Source organism: Miscanthus floridulus, chromosome 9, assembly GCF_019320115.1.
Source record: "Miscanthus floridulus cultivar M001 chromosome 9, ASM1932011v1, whole genome shotgun sequence".
Classification (NCBI taxonomy): Eukaryota; Viridiplantae; Streptophyta; class Magnoliopsida; order Poales; family Poaceae; genus Miscanthus; species Miscanthus floridulus.
The window spans coordinates 100736309-100755996 of record NC_089588.1 but is presented as its reverse complement, the minus strand read 5'-3'; the positions used below and the strand labels follow the sequence as shown (position 1 = coordinate 100755996).

At 50.1% G+C, this 19688-nt stretch overlaps 1 protein-coding gene across 1 annotated transcript; it reads right to left on the bottom strand.

Annotated features, from left to right (window-relative positions):
• Positions 1-3330: 3330 nt before the first annotated feature.
• LOC136482472 (glucan endo-1,3-beta-glucosidase 8-like) lies at positions 3331-5403 on the bottom strand. Its single transcript, XM_066479684.1, has 2 exons — positions 4866-5403; positions 3331-4786 (listed from the first exon to the last, which is right to left on the bottom strand). The coding sequence occupies exons 1-2, from the start codon at positions 5210-5212 to the stop codon at positions 3664-3666; spliced, it is 1470 nt and encodes a 489-aa protein (XP_066335781.1). The 5' UTR covers positions 5213-5403; the 3' UTR covers positions 3331-3663.
• Positions 5404-19688: the final 14285 nt, after the last annotated feature.

Below are 19688 nucleotides of genomic sequence, written 5' to 3'. Positions count from 1 at the left end.
TGGATGGTTCAAATTTGTGATTTTTAAATTTCGACGCCTACAAACTAGTTTTCGGAACCCTAGATTGTCTCAAATTGAAAAGTTTTGAATACCAAGTTTGTTCAGCTCATCAAGATATACAATCCTTATATAGGCCATTTTTTCATTTGATAAAGTTTGAACAAAATGTAGTTCAAATTTCACAAGTGTGTGACATAGTTTTAGAAAGTCTATGAGATTCAAGAATTTGTGACTAGTGTTTGATAAAACTTTCTCAAATGGGAAAATGAGCTATGTAACAATTGTAGATCTTGCTGAGATGATTAAACTTGGTATTCAGAGTTTTTTCATTTGAGGTCATTTAGTGTCTCATTTGAGCAAGTTTGACCAAGTCAAATTTGGTCAAATGAAAAAACAACACTTTGACTCTAGTATTATAAACTCTAACTGACTTCAAATTGAAAAGTTTTGAATACCAAGTTTGTTCAACTCATCAAGATCTACGATTGTTGTTTTGGTCAACTTTCCATTTGAGATAGTTTGGACGGTTCAAATTTGTGATTTTTAAATTTCGACGCCTATAAACTAGTTTTCGGAACCCTAGATTGTCTCAAATTGAAAAGTTTTGAATACCAAGTTTGTTCAGCTCATCAAGATATACAATCATTATATAGGTCATTTTTTCATTTGAGAAAGTTTGAACAAAATGTAGTTCAAATTTCACAAGTGTGTGACATAGTTTTAGAAAGTCTATATGGGATTCAAGAATTTATGACTAGTGTTTGATAAAACTTTCTCAAATGGGAAAATGAGCTATGTAACAATTGTAGATCTTGCTGAGATGATCAAACTTGGTATTCAGAGTTTTTTCATCTGAGGTCATTTAGTGTCTCATTTGAGCAAGTTTGACCAAGTCAAATTTGGTCAAATAAAAAAACAACACTTTGACTCTAGTATTATGTACTCTAAATGACTTCAAATTGAAACGTTTTGAATACCAAGTTTGTTCAACTCATCAAGATCTACAATTGTTGTTTTGGTCAACTTTCCATTTGAGAAAGTTTGGATGGTTCAAATTTATGATTTTTAAATTTTGACGCCTACAAACTAGTTTTCGGAACCGTAGATTGTCTCAAATTGAAACGTTTTGAATACCAAGTTTGTTCAGCTCATTAAGATCTACAATCCTTATATAGGCTATTTTTCATTTGAGAAAGTTTGAACAAAATGTAGTTCAAATTTCACAAGTGTGTGACATAGTTTTAGAAAGTCTATATGAGATTCAAGAATTTGTGACTAGTGTTTGATAAAACTTTCTCAAATGGGAAAATGAGCTATGTAACAATTATAGATCTTGCTGAGATGATCAAACTTGATATTCAGAGTTTTTTCATCTGAGGTCATTTAGTGTCTCATTTGAGCAAGTTTGACCAAGTCAAATTTGGTCAAATAAAAAAACAACACTTTGACTCTAGTATTATGAACTCTAAATGACTTAAAATTGAAAAGTTTTGAATACCAAGTTTGTTCAACTCATCAAGATCTACAATTGTTGTTTTGGTCAACTTTCCATTTGAGATAGTTTGGATGGTTCAAATTTGTGATTTTTAAATTTCGACGCCTACAAACTAGTTTTCGGAACCGTAGATTGTCTCAAATTGAAAAGTTTTGAATACCAAGTTTGTTCAGCTCATCAAGATCTACAATCCTTATATAGGCCATTTTTTTATTTGATAAAGTTTGAACAAAATGTAGTTCAAATTTCACAAGTGTGTGACATAGTTTTAGAAAGTCTATGAGATTCAAGAATTTGTGACTAGTGTTTGATAAAACTTTCTCAAATGGGAAAATGAGCTATGTAACAATTGTAGATCTTGCTGAGATGATTAAACTTGGTATTAAGAGTTTTTTCATTTGAGGTCATTTAGTGTCTCATTTGAGCAAGTTTGACCAAGTCAAATTTGGTCAAATGAAAAAACAACACTTTGACTCTAGTATTATGAACTCTAAATGACTTCAAATTGAAAAGTTTTGAATACTAAGTTTGTTCAACTCATCAAGATCTACAATTGTTGTTTTGGTCAACTTTCCATTTGAGATAGTTTTGACGGTTTCAATTTGTGATTTTTAAATTTCTCCATCCAAGGTCGTTTGAATAATATCCGGATAATATCCGGATATATCCGATACTTAACCGGATTATCCGATATCCGTCGGATATCGATGATATTACATTCGTATTTGATATCCGCCTAAGATATCCGTTTTATTATCCGTATCCGAAAAAAATTACGGATATCCGAGTAACTATCCAGATAAGTGTTCATATTTGTTCGGTCGAACGGACGGTCGAATAAATATCCGTACCGTTTTCATCCATACATATAGGCCATAAAACCTAGATCAGCCGATAAGTCCAACTAATCCTGAAACTAAAATCTTGATTAGTTTATTCTCTAATAGTGTAAATTAATGTATCTCTGCAATCCTGACGAGGGTTGCTATGTGAAAAATAGATATGTACTCCCTTCATCCACATAAGAATACAACTATAGAGTCCTAGACGGTCAAATTTGCTCAAGTTTGATCAAGTTAATAGTAAATATTATTAGCATTTATGTTCCTAAAAATTTATTATAAAAATATATTCTATAACTAATCGAATGATACTTATTTTGTATAAAAAATATTAGTACCTTTTTTTATAAATTTAGTTAAAGTTTAAACTGCTTGACTTTAAAAAAGCGGAAATTACATTCTTTTGTGAACATTGAGAGTATCATTTTCCTCATCGTTTCTTATAAATATTTTATAGCTTTTTATCTCGTTGCTAATGGACACGTTTACTAGTCTTTTTGAAAACACGTACACAACTGAGTCAGTAGCCAGCTAGTGTCCTTATAACTTCTCGTGGTACATGCTTAGCTAGATTTTCCTGACTTAAGGCATGTTTGGTTTCATTAGTCACCCCTCTAAAGTTTAGTGGCTCCTCTAAAGTTTAGTGACCTTATGTTTGATCCATGTGCTAAAAGTAGGCTAAAAATGAAAAGGAGAGGAGAGAGAAAGAGAGTAAAGTTAACTGAGACCACTTTTAGCTACCTTGGCGACTTAAGCCACTAAACTTTAATGACCCCTTTTAAGTCTTGTTTAGGTCCTCCCCAAAAGTTTACACCCTATTCCATCAAATATTTTGACACATACATGGAGTATTAAATATAGACTAAAAAAATAATTAATTACACAGATTGCGACTACTTTGCGAGACGAATCTTTTAAGCCTAATTAGTCTATGATTTGACAATGTGTTGCTACAGTAACACCTATGCTAACGACGGATTAATTAGGCTTAATAAATTTGTCTCGCGGTTTACTCACAGATTCTGTAATTTGTTTTTTTTATTAGTATCAAAACATCCCATACGACACTCCATGTAACACCCGATGTGACACCTCAAAACTTACCCTCTAAATTTAAACAAAGCCTTAGTCAGGGTGTTTGATATTTTAGTGACTAAAAGTGACTCAGCAGGGGTGACCAAACAGCCCTTACGAACTTAACACTCATGACTCGTCCCACGTGATGGTCAATCAAAACATGAAAGTACCTAGTACACACTGTAATGGCGTCGCCTTACCTACAAATCTACGATCATCCAGATTCAGGCCACCACACCTCGCGTCAGCTCAAAGCAACACAAGAAACAGAGGCACCAGTACGGCCGCCACCGTGGTGACCGCGGCGGCCACCGGCGCCCCTGACCCGACGAGCTGCACGCTGAAGTTGCAGGCGCCCTGCGACGCGTCCTCGTCGACGACGACGGCGAGCCCCTGGAAGTCGCACGCCGACTCCACCTGCCCCTGCGCCTGGTAGTAGGCGTTGAACGCGTACGACGCGTTCCCGCGCGCGTCCAGCGCGCCGCAGCTGCAGCCGTAGCCTAGCGCCGTGCAGTCGGCGCGGGAGCACGCGTACCCCACGTTGTCCGCAAGCCGGCCGTCCATGGCGTCCCCGAAGCTGATGGGGTTCAGCACGCACCACCGCCGGGGCAGGTACTCGACGCCTCTGGCCGGGACGGGCATCGTCGGCCGCCCGTCGCCGCGCAGGTCCAGCGGGAATTTTGGCCGCCCGTCGAAGGTGAAGATGCCCCAGTGGCGCTCGAAGTTGCCCGGCGCCACGCTCTTGGCGTCCTCGTCGATGAGCCCGAACAGGTACACCTCGATGCGCGCGCCGGGCCGGAGCGGCGTGCCTCGCCTCGCCGCGAGGCGCTTGAGGAGCCCCGCGTAGAAGCGCTCCGCGAGCGCCGCCGTGGCGTGCCTGTCGCCGTCCGTCGGCCAGCCGACCTCGCCGATCATGACCGGGAGGCGGCCGAAGCCGACCCTCCTCAGCGCCGACACCAGCGTGTCGAAGTTGGCATCGAACACGTTGGTGTAGGTGACCCGGCCGTCGACCACCGGCTTCGCCGCGCCGCCGCCGTCGAAGAAGGCGTAGTCAAGCGGGAAGTCGGCGTTCCCGTACAGGCTGAGGAACGGGTAGATGTTGACGGTGAGCGGCGCGCCGCTGCGGTTGAGGAAGCGGACCATGTCCGTCATGAGCCCCGCCACGTCTTCGCGGAACCTCCCCGCCGACGGCACCGGGTCGCTCGCCGGCGAGTCGTACACGTCCGCGTTCACGGGGACCGTCGCCTTGACCGCCGCCCCGTGCCCGGCCTCGTCCAGCGCGCGCTGGATGTTCTTGAGCGCCGGGACCGTCACGTGGTCGAACGAGCCGTTGTACGCCTTGAGGAACGGCTCGTTGCCGACGGCCACGAACCTAGCAGGTTGGTCAGATCACGAGCATCTCAGAAGAGAAACGGATGATCAATGGTGGGAGTATATACGCAGTTACGCACTTGATGTTGACGCCGCCGTCGAAAGCGTACTTGGTGACGTTGTCCTTGACCCACTGCCGGGCCCGGTCGTAGTCGGCGACGGCGGCGAGCATGTCGTTGGGCACGGCGACCATGGTCTCGATGCCCGTCCCGGCGAGGGCCTTCATGGTCCGCTCGTCGGCGTCGAAGATCTTCACCTTCCGGAAGCCGTTGTCCGTGAGCAGGCGCGCCATCACCTTGGGCGGGAGCCCGCGCGTGGACATGGTGCCCCAGTTCACCCCGAGCGCGTCCACGCCCGCCGCCGCCGCCGTGACGGCAGCCACCGCGAACCAGCTGGAGAGAAGGACACGCGGCGCCGGCGCCGCCATATCATGGAACCTCTCGTGCTCCTCCGTGTCCACGAGCAAGAAACGCCCGGAGCCTTGCGGGCTTAAAAGGAGCAAGCAGGTCGATGGATCGGTCGCCACGCCGACGACAGTGCAGGACGGAGTACTGTTACGAGTTGAATGGATCCGACCGACCTCCCTTTTTGCAGGTGAAACTTAACAACCGCAGCTTTTTAGCAAAGCAGATCGCCGCTGGGGCATTGATTGGCGGGAGCAATAATGGTGGAGGTTTGGGCCGGGGGGTTAAGTGGGAGGACGGAGGTTAGGGACGATCGAGAGGCCGGGAAGGAGGAGAGGCGGTTAATGCCCAGGGGTACGTGCGCAGAACAGTGACTGGAGGCGTTTTGCATGAATCGAAGTAGTGCGTGAATGAGGGATGCACTACGAAAAGTAAGAAGAAACTCATATGCTTGATTGAGAAAGAACAGTCCAGTCAAGCAATTGGACAACTGCCCCATATTTGTAGCATGAGATTTGTATCTGTGATTATGCTTGGAGTGGCTGAATATAGTAAATCGCTGGTAACAGTAGCACTACCGGAAACGTCAAATTTATCGAGTGTTTTTATATTTGCCGAGTGTATTCTCTCGGGCACTCGGCAAATAAGTTATTTGTCGAGTGCTGCGTTAAAAACACTCGGCAAAAAAAAAAACACTCGGCAAAGAGGAGATTTGCCGAGTGTAAAAAAAAACACTCGGCAAAAAGGGGTTTGCCGAGTGTTTTCTTTTTTGCACTCGGCAAAGAAATAAAATATTTTTTCTGAGAAAGAATGAGAAGAAAAAAAAGGAAAAAAAACTTTGCCGAGTGCCCAGATCTAGGACACTCGGCAAAGAAATAAAATATTTTTTCTGGGAAAGAAGGAGAAGAAAAAAATGAAAAAAAAACTTTACCGAGTGCCCAGATCTAGGACACTCGACAAAGTAAAAAAAACTACTTACTGTGTAAAAAAGGCAGGAAAAAAATAAAAAAACAAGCTTTGCCGAGTGCCTCCCATCCGGCACTCGGCAAAGCAAAACTCCTATAACCCGGCCGCACCCACGCGCCCACCCACCACCGCCCCCTCCCCTTCTCCCCGCGCCGCGCCCGCACGCCCCCTCCCCTTCTCCCCACATGGGCCGCGCCGCGCCGCCCCCTCCCCTTCTCCCCGCCGACGGCCCCTCCTCTTCTCCCCGCGCCGAGCCCGCACGCCCCCTCCCCTTCTCCGCGCACGCGCACGCGCCGCGCCGCCCCCTCCCCTTCTCCCCGGTGCCGGCCCCTCCACTCCTTCCCTAGATCCGGCGGCAGCCCCTCCCCTCCCGGCCGGATCTGGCGACGGCCCCTCCCCTCCCGGAAGGATCCGGCGGCAGCTCGGCCACCCCTCCTTCCCCTGGCCACCGCCCCCTCCCCTTCTCCCCGGCGCCACCCACTCTACTCCTTCCCCAGATCCGGCGGCGGCCCCTCCCCTCCCGAATCCGACGGCGGCCCGGCGGCGGCCCCTCCCCTCTCCCGGATTCGGCGGGGTGGCGTGCGGCGTGGCGGGCGGGTGGCGTGGTGGCGGGCGGCGTCCGGCGTGGGACGGCAGCAGGCGTGGCGGCGTGGTGGGCGGTGGGCGGTGGCGGCGTGGTGGCCGTGCTTTGCGGCGGCCGGTGGCAATTTGTTTTTTTTTATTTCTTGCAAAAAATGTTTGCCGGGTGTTTTTCGGACACTCGGCAACGTCTTTGCCGAGTGCCCGACGAAAAACACTCGGCAAAATTAGTTTGCCGATGAATTTTTTGCCGAGTGCCCTTTACCGAGTGTTACACTCGGCAAACCCTTTGCCGAGTGTATTCATGGCTTTGCCGTGGCTCCCGTTCCCCGTAGTGTAGAATTATAAATTTCTGCAGAATACTTACAGATATATCTTTCACGTTGATTGTTTGAGTAGTACATTTTGCATGTCATGTGTGTGGACCTTTGTCCAAAATATGGAAAAAGAATGGACGGGGTTGTTTTGTGCTTTTCTAAGGCATGGATTAATGTATGTTCATTTATGTGTTGCAAAAGTAGATAACAGGCTTTACATATGTTTTCCTTCTATATTTATGTGTGCTCTGCCCCTTTTATTTTTTCAGCAAATAAGCAAACAACGTTGTAAGACTTGACTGTGGGCGTGGCTGTAGAGGCTACAAGTTTTCCAGTTTCTAAAAAACACTAGTATATTGCTCGTGCTAACGCTACGGGACACATTAAGTTCAAAGTTAATTATATCAAAATTTAAAGTACTTAGCTAATTGTGCTTTGTCAAAGCTGTTTGCATAGCACTTAACACTGAAAGTTCTTTAGCTAACACGATAAGACATTGGATAAACTAATGGTACCCCAGAGAATGTCAGGAAAAACAAACTTCAAAATCACTTGACATGAACCGAGAGATAAAAACAAGGCATTACATTTATTATATACGTTTCCATAGTTAAGAATAAAATGAAACTGCACTGTCTTTCCATAGACAAGGCATTGCATTTACTGTTCAACACGATGTTTTAACCATTCAACGTTGGCATCCATTACAATAAATGATTACACGATGATATTGAGCCGATTATCTATCGGCTTCAGAGATATAGGAACAAAGCCTAGTTTGGTAACACTAATTAATTCATAGATAGAAAGATCTCTACCTGACAAGCAGGCAATAGTATCGTGCCCCTAAGTGTAGGAGCATCGGCTGTAGCAACGTCAGCCGATGAATCTGAATGCACAACCTCAACAGCGTCTCACACCCATTGGATAAGAAATGGTACAAGCTAGATGGTACACAACAATTGGCATGGATCCAATCATGCCCAAGTATCAAGTTATAGCTACCTTGCACGTCGGCGACGAAGAATGCCGTGGCCAAAGTCTTGCTTCCAATGGTGAGCTCCATGTTAGCAACTCCTCTGGCCGAAATAGGAGCGCCTCCTCGAACACTGCTAATCATCTTGTTGGTCTTGATCAGCTCCTCATTAGTGCCAGCGAGCTTCTTGTAAAGCGGACATGGCATTAAGTTTACAATTGCCCCATTGTCCATCAACTTATTATGAACCGGAGTGCCATTGATATGGCCCTTCACATGTAGAGGCTTGAGATGGTTGACGGAGTCATCTGGGTTTTCAAATATAGCACTCTCCGTTGCAAAGTTAAACTCCATCGCCGCCGAATCATCTTCGGGAATGTAGTAATTGATGGACATGTAAACCACATTGACCTCCACTCTCTCCGGAGTGGCCTCATAATCAACCATGTCCTCATCGGGAACCTCAGGGACTTCCATGCCAACAAAGGCAGCAATGGTGGAAGTGAAATCATTGGAGGACACCTTGGAGGCACCCAGTACAATGGGAGTTGGCTAAGCCGACTCTGGGTCTTCCAGAGTAGCAACAGCAAGGGGAGTCGGCTTAGCCGACTCTGGAGCACCTAGGCGGCAAGAGCAGGGGCAGTCAGCCTAGCCGACTAGTCTAGGATAGGAGTCATCTTAGCCGACTTTGAAGTTGGTTGAGCCGATTGGCCAGCAGCGGAATCTGACCTTCTGGAGGGATTTCGGGTGCACGAGATTGAAGATTTCACCCTCCATCTTGGCAAGCTTCTGCCTCTTCTATTGCTTATGCCAAGCACGCTGCAATTTATGCCGTTGAGTCTTATTCAATCCATGAGGACACCATATGGGTTGCCTATACTTGGAATCTCCCTCGGCGCTTCTTCTTCTTCTTTACTCCAGCAACATCTTCAGGAGTTTCATCTTGCTTAGGTGCTAGAGGATTTTCAATGACAATCTGCCCATGATGATTAGTGACAGGAGCTTCCATGGAGCCGATTGTGATCACCGATTGAGGCCTAGCTCTTGGTGGGGAAACGATGGAACCTCAACCTTCTTAGGCACATAAACTTGCTTTATTGGTGCCTTTCCCGATTCTCGTGGAGTCAAAGTCCTAGAGGTGATCACGTGGTCTTGACCTACACCGCTAGAGCTCGATTGACCATTGTTCAATTGGCTAAAGATGGAAGGTTTTGGAATATGACCAGCAGGCTCTCCCCACCTTTGTTGATGATGCATAGGTGCCGCCGGAGGATATGGCACCCAAACTCCATAGGGACCCCATTGCGGTGTAACAGGAGGTGGAATCGGGGGACCCCATCGAGATTCACGAGGAGCAACTCTCTGAAGCGGAGCTGCTGGTTGGACTACTGTCAATTGCTTAGACTTGTCATCTTCTCATTTGGGAGGAGTAGACTCTCTTTTTTAAACGGTCGATTCTAGGAATCAGCCTTTTGTTGCTTATACTTGCTCATGAGCCTGTCAAAGGTACATTGCTTCTTCACAATCTCTCCTCGGTTCTTCTTTTCATTGGTCTTCTATTGGCGGTCCTTAACTCACACTTTTAACCGCCAACATTTATATAAAATCTATCCATATGAACACCAAACTTAGAAATAGGGCTCATAACTAACAAAGTTCCACGAGTTTTGGTGATTCATCAATTACAGGAGGACATGTCGGGATAACACGAGAAACGTGTCAAAAGTACACAAAGAACAAGGCATAACATTACCTGACATGAGCCCAAGGGGAGAAGTCCCACTTACTAGGCAAATCAGGGCCTAGTCATGTGGAGAAAAAAGGCCAAAACCCATATCAAATCAACTCCAAATGGCGCAAAACTTTGCAGGACCCACCAAATATGGGGCCATTTGGGCCTAGTTGGGGTGCGGCCGCACCACCACTGGGCTTCTTGGGCCCATCTTTCGTGTGTTGGCAGATGTTGCCTTACCCATGTCGGTTCCTAGGGTGTCGTCTAGGTTCAGTGCACCTAGATGGTGGTTTGGACGTCGGTTTGGTGCTTTCTATGAGGGGATTAAGCATTTTCCAAGGAACCCCCTCCTCTCCACCTATAAAAGGAGGCCTCTCCCCTCCTCCTCATCATCATCAAGGAAGAAACAGAACACAAGAGTGCACAATGTAGCAAGAAGAGAAGAAGAGTCACACTCTTATCTTAGATTCTACCTAGTTCTAGTGTAGGGAGTGAGAAAGTAAGAGTGGAGAAGTACCGGAGTTGTCGGCGACCTCCACTAGTGTACTCGGGGCCACTTGTACACTAAGCGGAAGGAATGCCAGGAATCATCGACTCTTCTACACTTGTACCTCTATGTTCGAAATACTACTTGGAGTATAAGGTTTGTGTTTATCTTCGGTGGAAATCTGATACCCTGAATACTTCTGGCTAGAATGCTATAATGGTAATTCTGTGCGTGTCAGGAATCAGTATTAGGGATACTCGAAGAAGGGATCTGAGGACCGTGGATGATGACTCGCCTAGATAATCAAGGACGTATTTCTAAGGTTGGAATAATCAAGGACCCCGTGTCGCCTGACCTCGAGGGAACGGGAGACGTGTCGCACGACCCTAAGGGCACGGGCTCCGTCCCGCCCGATCCCTGGGATGCGGGCTCCGTCTCGCCCGATGGGGACCCATACCGCCTCCAACCAGTACGGGTCAAAAGGTACGACCCCGGGGTCAAACTTCTGACACCAGGCAGGAAGCAGGAACGTCTTGACATGACCCATGGCCACGTCAGGCCACGCCCAGGGGTTCAAATCACTAACAGTGACGGGTGCATGATCACTGTGCTGCCTACTCGTCGTATGGCCACTAACCGGCACGTCGGTTCTCCACGCCATCCACCGGGATGGGATGGGATGCCACGACCAGCTGATGACGTCAGGGCATGGCACCAGTGGTGAATAGGACACCAATGTGGAGCCATCCCCGTCACCATCTACAGCGTCAGCGGGAACCGCATGAAGGAGAAGATGGACCCGGCGGCCCTAGAGGCCTTGTTATCCATCACTTTTCTCCTTCTTTCCCTCTGTAACCTGCGCCTTCCCCTTTACCTATAAAGGGGGAAGCAGGATGCCCCAAGGGGAAAAAGGACAGGGCAAATTGAACACACAGCTGAACGAGCTCAACAAGACTTGACTCCATTTGATCTTTTCACCAGAGACTTGGGAACTTATCCCTCTCTTGCCCATTTGTAACCCCTACTACAAACTAGTGTCGGTAACATGAGCATCAGTAGACTGGACATAGGGACATTTTGCCCGAACCAGTATAAATCCTTGTGTCCTCTGAGCACACCATCCTGGCCAGACGTGCGGATACAAATTTACTAGCCGATGATGCGAAACACCGATAGTTGGTGCACTAGGTAGGGTATTTTTGCATGTCTCGATGTCCACATTAGGCCTCGGATGGCTGGTCATGGCGTCAGTTGGGTCTCGAGTGCACATGTGTACTTCAGGACCCTGGACTTCATCATCACGATGGAGGGAGAATTGGCACAGTCTCCTACCACCATCCAGCCTATCCACTCTACCGGCCTTGCCGTGATCATCGAGGCGCTTGAGGAGCTGCTGCTGCACATGCCAGAGGCCCATGTCCCCGAGAGCGTCTAGCTCCTCGGCTTCGATTATGGGAGGCTAGAGCACCAGCTCGACGCCTTCCTGGGACCCCGATCATCCCGAAAGGACCTGTGTTGCCTCACCTTCTCGTTCACCAATGTCATGACGCAACTTGCCGGGGAGGAACTGCTCTTCCTAGAATACCACATCTGGGGCACCCCGATAGCGTTCTCGTTCGATCTGCGTAACGCCGCAAGGACCGTTGACAACCTCATGGCGCGGCGCATGCACCCATCCCCTACGAATGATGAGTTCATGGGGATGACCAAATACATCATGGAATCTTTGCACGACCTTCTCACGAGAGATTCAGAGTTGCCCTCTAACTCTAACTCTATGAGGGGGCGCCATCACCCCTCATGAGGATGTTTGATGGCAGGTACCCCCGAGGGACGTGTCAAAAGCATCCACGAGGGAGGGGCTACCCCGCCAAATGTCCTTGATGATGAGGTCGAGGGAGATGCAGGGGCCCCGCCTCACCTACGGGTGGAGCAGCTGAGGACGCGGCACAGGGAAATCAAGGATGCGTGACTCTAGCTAGAGCAAGAGCACGCAGACCTCAAGCAAGAACTCGAGCGCTGCAGAGACGGCAGGCATGCGCGCACCATGGCCCGCGATGTGAATCGGAGGATCGTCGAAGACGATGGAGCCCTCCCACACTTCGCCCAGGCAAGCTAGAACATCACTGCCATGGTGGCCTTGCTCTGAGGACTCCCAGAGACCATGACACCCAAGGATCATTGGGCCCATCATGAGATCCGCACGCTGCTCGAGCGTGCGGTGGTGCAGCAGACCAAAAGCTCGCTGTCTCGGCGACGCGAGCTCAACGCCAGTCAGCGCGCACCCTTGGGACGACATGTTAGGGACGTGTCTGTCCACCAGGTGCCACGTGCCAGCATGGGGCGTACCACAACCCTAGTGCATGAGTGTCTCAGCCTCCACCATGACGCACATAACACCCTAGATGTCTGTAACCGTGGACAAAGTGCTAAGAGAGAGGAAGTCGGCTGTGGCTACCACCCTCATCACGGCTATCACGATAGCGGTGAGGACCAGAGCCTGAGTCCTGACCTGCCAAGACCTCAGGCCTTAGCCGACACATCCTCAACACTGCCTTCCCACTGCAGTACCGACCGTCGACTAACATCCCAAAATACCCTAGGGAAACAAACCCCGGACTGTGGCTCGCAGATTACTGGCTTGCTTGCCAAGCTGGTGGAGCCGATAATGATAGTTTCATTATCCACAACCTTCCATTGTTCCTGGCTGATTCGGCACGAACATGGTTGGAGCACCTTCCGCCCAACTGGATTCAAGGTTGGGCGGACCTAAAGGAGATTTTCGTGGGAAACTTCTAGGGCACCTACGTGCATCCTGGAATCCTGTGGGATCTCAAAAACTACTGATAGAAGTCCAGGTAAACACTTCGTGAGTACATTTGGTGCTTCTCCTGGTAGTGCAATGAGCTGACCGACGTCACTGACGTCAACGTTATAGGAGCCTTCCTATTCAGGACCACCTACGAGTTCCTGGTTCACAAGCTGGGACACAAGGGCCCGCGAACCACCAAGGAGCTCCTCGACATCGGCACCAGGCATGCCTTGGGTGAGGAGGCAGTCGGAGCGATTTTCTACCACCCCAAGGGCAAGGCAAAGCGGGACAAGGACGCCAGTGAAGGCGCCTCCAACCGCCCCAACAAGAAGAAAAATAAGCCACGACATGAGGGCTCGCTCATGGCCGCTGTCGACCACAAGGGGGGTCGGAAGCCCACTAAGGGTACCCCAGACCACTTCGAGAAGATGCTCGAAGGGCCATGTCTAAACCATGCCTTCCCCATCAAGCACCGGTACAAAGACTTCACCCACATGAAGCAGTTCCTATCCGGTGGCTCCAACAAGGGGGAGCATAGGAAGGAACCCAAGCCGGTGGCAGACGATGCTGAGGGGAAGGACGGTGACTTTTAGACACCGAATGGTAGCCTCATGATCTTCGGAGGGTCAGCAACATATGACTCCAAGCGTCGCTAGAAGCTTGCGCGCTCCGAGGTCTATAAGGCCGAGCTGGCCATGCCTTCCTTCCTCCGATGGTCGTAGTTCGCCATCACCTTTGATCGAACCAACCACCCGGAAAGCGTCCCACAGCCTAGAAGATACCCGCTCGTGGTCGACCCGATCGTTGGCACGAAGCGGCTCACCAAGGTACTAATGGATGGAGGCAGCGGCCTCAACATCATGTACGCTGAGATGCTCGACTCCATGGGCATCGACCGGTCATGCATCCTTCCGACCGGGGCGCCTTTCCACAGCATCTTGCCTAGAAAAGCAGGCCATGCCGCTTGTGCTGATCGATCTGCCCATCACCTTTGGGAATCTGACCAATTATAGGATGGAGACCCTTACCTTTGAGGTGGTCGGGTTCCACGGGACCTACCACGCCATCCTAGGACATCCATGCTATGCGAAGTTGAAGATGCTAGGTCCCAACTACACCTATTTGAAGTTGAAGATGCCGAGTCTGTGCGGGATCATCACCGTTGGCACCTCCTTCTAGTGCACCTACGAGTGTGACGTCGAGTGCTATGAACACGCTATGGCGATTGTCACCTCCAAAGAGCTCGTAGCCATCAGGGAGGAGATCGTCGAAGAAGTGCCTAACCCCAAGCGGTCAGCTAGGTCTTTCGAGCCCTTGGAGGGCACCAAGGAGGTCCTCATAGACCCTAGCCGCTCTGAGGACAAAGTGGCGTGCATCTGCACCACGCTTTCCTCCAAATAGGAAAGCACGCTCGTTGACTTCCTCCACGCCAATAGAGACATCTTTGCGTGGAGACCCTCAGACATGCTAGGCATTCTGAGAGAAGTCACCGAGCACGCCTTGAAGATCAGGCCAGGCTCCAAGCCTGTGAAATAGTGCCTATGTCGCTTTGACAAGGAGAAACGCAAGGCCATCGGTGAGGAGATTGCGAAGCTTTTGGCGGCCGGATTCATCAAGGAGGTGTATCACCATGTGTGGTTAGCCAATCCTGTTCTTGTAAGAAAAAAAGAGTGGGAAATGGAGAATATGTGTTGACTACACGGGGCTCAACAAAGCATGTCCAAAGGATCCTTTCCTTTGTCACGCATAGACCAAGTAGTTGACTCGACCTCAGGGTGCGAAACCCTTTGCTTCCTTAATGTGTACTTTGGGTACCATCAAATCGCGATGAAAGAGTCCTACCATCTCGCGATGTCTTTCATCACCCGGTATGGATCATTCTACTACATCACAATGCTGTTCGGTCTGAAGAACGTGGGGCTACGTACCAACGCTACATGCTCAAGTGTTTCAAGGATCTCATCAGGCGGACCATTTAGGCCTATGTAGATGACATCGTGGTCAAGTCCAAACGGGCTGACCAAGTTGTGGCCGACCTAGAGCAGACCTTCGCGAAACTCCGAGCAAACGACATTAAGCTCAACCCCAAGAAGTGCATTTTCAGGGTCCCAAGGGGTATGCTGCTGGGTTTTATCGCCTCCGAGCGTGGCATCAAAGCCAACCCAGAGACGATCTCGGCCATCACGAGGATGGGCCTGATTCAGAACATAAAGGGGGTACAGCGAGTTGCATGGTGCCTCACCGCGCTCAGTCGCTTTATCTCACGCCTCGACGAACGAGGTCTCCCCCTCTATTCGCTTCTGAAGAAAGCCGACCATTTTGAATGGATGCCCAAGGCCCAGGAGGCACTTGAGAAGGTTAAGCAGCTCCTCACGAAGGCCTTGATCCTGATGCCCCGACTAATGGGGAACCGCTTTTGCTCTACATTGCGGCCACCATGTAAATGGTCAGCGCCGCCCTGGTGGTAGAGCGGGAAGAAGGGGGACACAACCTCAAAGTATAGCATCCCGTGTACTTCGTTAGTAAGATCTTGGCCGATTCCAAGACTCGCTACTCCCAATCCAGAAACTCCTGTATGCCATCCTTATCGCCAAGAGGAAGTTGCATCACTACTTCAAGTCGCACCTAGTGACGGTCATGACATCCTTCCCTATCGGCGAGGTCATCCAAAACTAGGATGCCACAGGAAGAATCGTGAAGTGGGCACTCGAGATGATGGGACAGAGCATTTCGTATGCCCCTCGGATGGCCATCAAGTCCCAAGTGCTAGCCGATTTCGTTGCGTAATGGAATGAGATCCAAATGCCGCCAGCAGCCCTCAACCAAGAGTACTAGATGATGTACTTCGATGGATCATTGATGAAGAAAGGCACCGACGTGCGGCTGGTCTTTGTTTCGCCCCTCGGGGTACACATGAGGTACACGGTTCGCATCCATTTCCCTACCTCCAATAATGTGGCCGAGTATGAGGCACTCATCAACGGCCTATGCATCACCATCGAGTTGGGCATCCGACGGCTTAATGTCCAGGGTGACTCCTAGCTGGTCAACGACCAAGTCAAGAAGGAGTCAAGCTACCACAATGCTAAGATGGCTGTGTATTGCCAAGAAGTCTGCCAGCTAGAGGACAAGTTCGACGGTCTCGAGCTCAATCACATCCCGAGGTGGCTAAACGAAGTAGGCGACACGCTGGCAAAGATGGTGTCGGGCTCAGAGACGGTGCCAATGGGCATCTTCGATAGCAATCAGTACAAGCCCTCGGTCTTCTACGAGGAGCTAGAACAGACCGGTGATGGGCTGACTACCCTAGACTCGGGTGCTAACTGACTGTCGGCTCCTTCTGACCCCAAAGTCATAGAGCTTGATGAAGATCCTGTGGCAGAGCCTAACCCTCTGGCCAAATGGAGGACACCTTACCTCGACTACCTCCTCTGTGAGGCGCTACCGATGGACAAAACAGAGGCTCGGTGGCTCGCGCGTCGCGCCAAGTCCTTCATCGTTATTGAGGGCGAGCTCTATAAATGAAGCCACACTAGGATCCAGCAGCGCTGCATCCCCATCGAACAAGGGAAGCAGTTGCTAAGAGATATCCACTGTGGGGTCTGCGTGCACCATGCCACACCTAGGACCCTGGTCGGGAATGCATTCCGACAGGGCTTCTACTGGCTGACCACAGTAGCCAACATCATACAGATTGTGCGCACCTACGAAGGGTGTTAGTACTACACTCGATAGACCCACCTGCTGGCCCAAGCACTCCAAATGATCCCAATCATGTGGTCGTTCGCTGTTTGGGGGCTCGACATGGTCGCAACTCTTAACAGAGCGCATGGGAGCTATACGCACTTGCTTGTCGCCATAGACAAGTTTACAAAGTGGATAGAGTCTCGACCGATCTCCACGATCAAGTCCAAGCAAGTCATGTTGTTCTTCCTTGACATCGTCCATTGCTTTGGAGTCCCAAACTCCATTATCACAGACAACGGCATGCAGTTCACTGAGAAAAAGTTTCTCCGATTTTGTGATGAATACCACATCCGCATCGATTGGGCCACCGTGGCGCACCCCTGCATGAATGGGTAGGTCGAGCACGTGAACAACATGGTCCTACAAGGCCTCAAGCCTAGGATCTTCAACCGGTTGAACAAGTTTGGCGGACGATGGGTCGCAGAGCTCCCCGTGGTGCTCTGGAGCCTAAGGACGACCCCCAGCCAGGCCACTGGCTACACTCCCTTTTTCATGGTCTATGGTTTGAGGCTATCCTCCTGACCTCCCTCGACTATGGAGCGCTGAGGGTCAAGACATACGACGAGCTGGGAGCCAAGGCGTCACTCGAGGATGCCATGGATCAGCTTGATGAAGCATGCAATGTTGCCCTCCTCCGCTCGGCCAAGTACCAGCAAGCATTGCACCGGTACCACAGCCGTCGGGTGTGGGGTCATGCCTTCAATGTTGGGGACATGGTGCTCCGCCTCGTCCAGAGCAACAAGAGCCGCCACAAGCTCTCTCTGCCGTGGGATGGACCGTACATCGTCGCGGAGGTGCTCTGATTGGGCACCAACAAGCTCAAGACCATCGACGGTGAGGTCTTTGTCAACGTCTAGAACATCGAGCAGCTACGTCGCTTTTACCCCTAATCTATGCGCATACTTATGAAAATTAAGAATGACATTTCTGAAATGAAAAACACTTTCTCTTATCGGTTTCGCTATTGTCTCCTTGATCTTTAAGTGATACCCGACCCCAGCAATGGCAAGGGGTCGGGCATCACTCGGGGGCCGATAAGAGTATATCTACCTAAAAATGTTCTCGCACCCGACCCTCTCTTACATTAAGATCTAGAAGCAAGGATTGCAGAAAAAAACGCTGAGCAAAACTGGTCGGACTGCAAGAAACCTACGCCCCAGCTGCTATGGCTTTTTTGCTCACCAGCATGATCAGAGTTTTTTCACCCGCACCTCGGGCTTTACAGTCTTAACAATGGAAATGATCAGAATGCATTAACCTTTTTATATAAAAAAGGGGAGAAGAGCCAAAAGTCTGTTTGGCCATAACAAAAGTTAAGAAGTTGTCCACTTATTACAAGTTCGCCGCCTGGCCTATCTGACTAACTAATTTCTAGGGGGATGATCTCATCCTCTATCTTGGCAGATAAGTCATGTGCTAGAGGGGCCACCTCCTTCTCGATGTCCTCTAGCTTAGCATCAGTGTAGACGGGCATGAAGCCTTGGCTCATCGTCACTAGATCGATGTTCTCATAGTGAGAACGAGCGATCGTGAATGATTGGTGAATGCCGAAGTGAAGCGCCTCCCTCATGATCTCACACGCTCGATCCATAATCCGGATAGCGCGAACCACATACGAGCTCGTCTCTACCTCTGGGGCCAGTTCAAGGTCATCGAGGGCTAGCTGAACGGCGATGTGTAGGGCACTGTGCTCATCACTCTCCTTTAGGAGGGAGGCCTTCACCTCATCGAGCTCCTTCTCTAGGCCACGACTCTTCATCACCTCCACCCCAAGCTTGTCGTCAAGACCTGTCCAAGACCTGCCCAAGCTTGTCACCTCCACCCCAAGCTTGTCCGAGTTTGAGAGAAAGACAACAAGGGAAACTAGAGGCTTACTGTCCACGTCCACCCAAAGCCTACGCACCTCATCGCGCTGACGGGTCACCTCGGCCTCTAGGCACCAGACCTCTTCCTGGCGTTGATCGACCTCCGCGGTGAGCCTAGTGGACACACCCTCGACAGCAACCTTTAGGTCCCTCTCTGCCTCAAGCTCACCCTCAAGGAGGTCAATCTGCTGCTAGGCATCGACACATTCCTGGCGAGCCAAGTCATGCTTCATGCGGAGCCCCTCTATGGCTCAGAGCAAATCATCCTGCTCCTTCCGTAGCCGCTCGGCCTCCATGGCTTCCATGCGCATCCTCTTGATTATGGCCATGAGCTTCTCCTCGGCCTCGTAGGCATCATCGCGAGCATCCTCCTCCCAGACTCGGAGGTCGGCCAGCTCCCGAACAGCGGGGGCAAGCTCAGCCACCTCCTGACGGGCAACAGCGAGCTGTGCGGCCAGCCCCTCACTTCACCATGCCTCCTCAGCGAGGAATTGGGACTTCTCCTAGCTGTGGACCATAAGGGACTATAGAGGGGACAATACTTAGAGGCGCGGAAAGGGAAAATGAGGGTCAAAAGCACGATCATATCCTACCTGGCCAACCGGGGTGACAATATCGCGCAGCGAGCTCAACACAGTGGTCAGGGCATGAACTGTGGTCCCAACCTCCATGTGGACACACTCCATTCCCTCTCCTCCGCTGCATTGTTGAGGGCAACCACCCGGACCAGAGACTAGGATGGCTCCGCACCGATCTCTAGTGGAGGCGACCCCTCTTGTGGCAACAACTCCTTTGGAGTGGACCCACCAACGGTAGATGGGGCGGGTGATGTGGATGTGGAGGTCTGCCCCATCGCCACATCCACTAAGGATGCCTCGGGTGCACCCTCTTACCTCTGCCCTACAGCAGGTGCGGCCACCCGCACGGATGACGGCTCCGGCTGCGTTGCCTACGCCTGCGACATCGTAGCCACACCCAGCCATGCCACGCCCACCATGGGCTCCCCAAACATGGCCTC

Excerpts from the sequence above, each read along its gene's own strand:
- LOC136482472 (XM_066479684.1), bottom strand. The coding sequence starts at position 5,212 with ATGGCGGCGCCGGCGCCGCGTGTCCTTCTCTCCAGCTGGTTCGCGGTG. Across the intron at positions 4,787-4,865 it reads GACGGCGGCGTCAACATCAA|GTTCGTGGCCGTCGGCAACG; the intron begins GTGCGTAACTGC and ends CCAACCTGCTAG.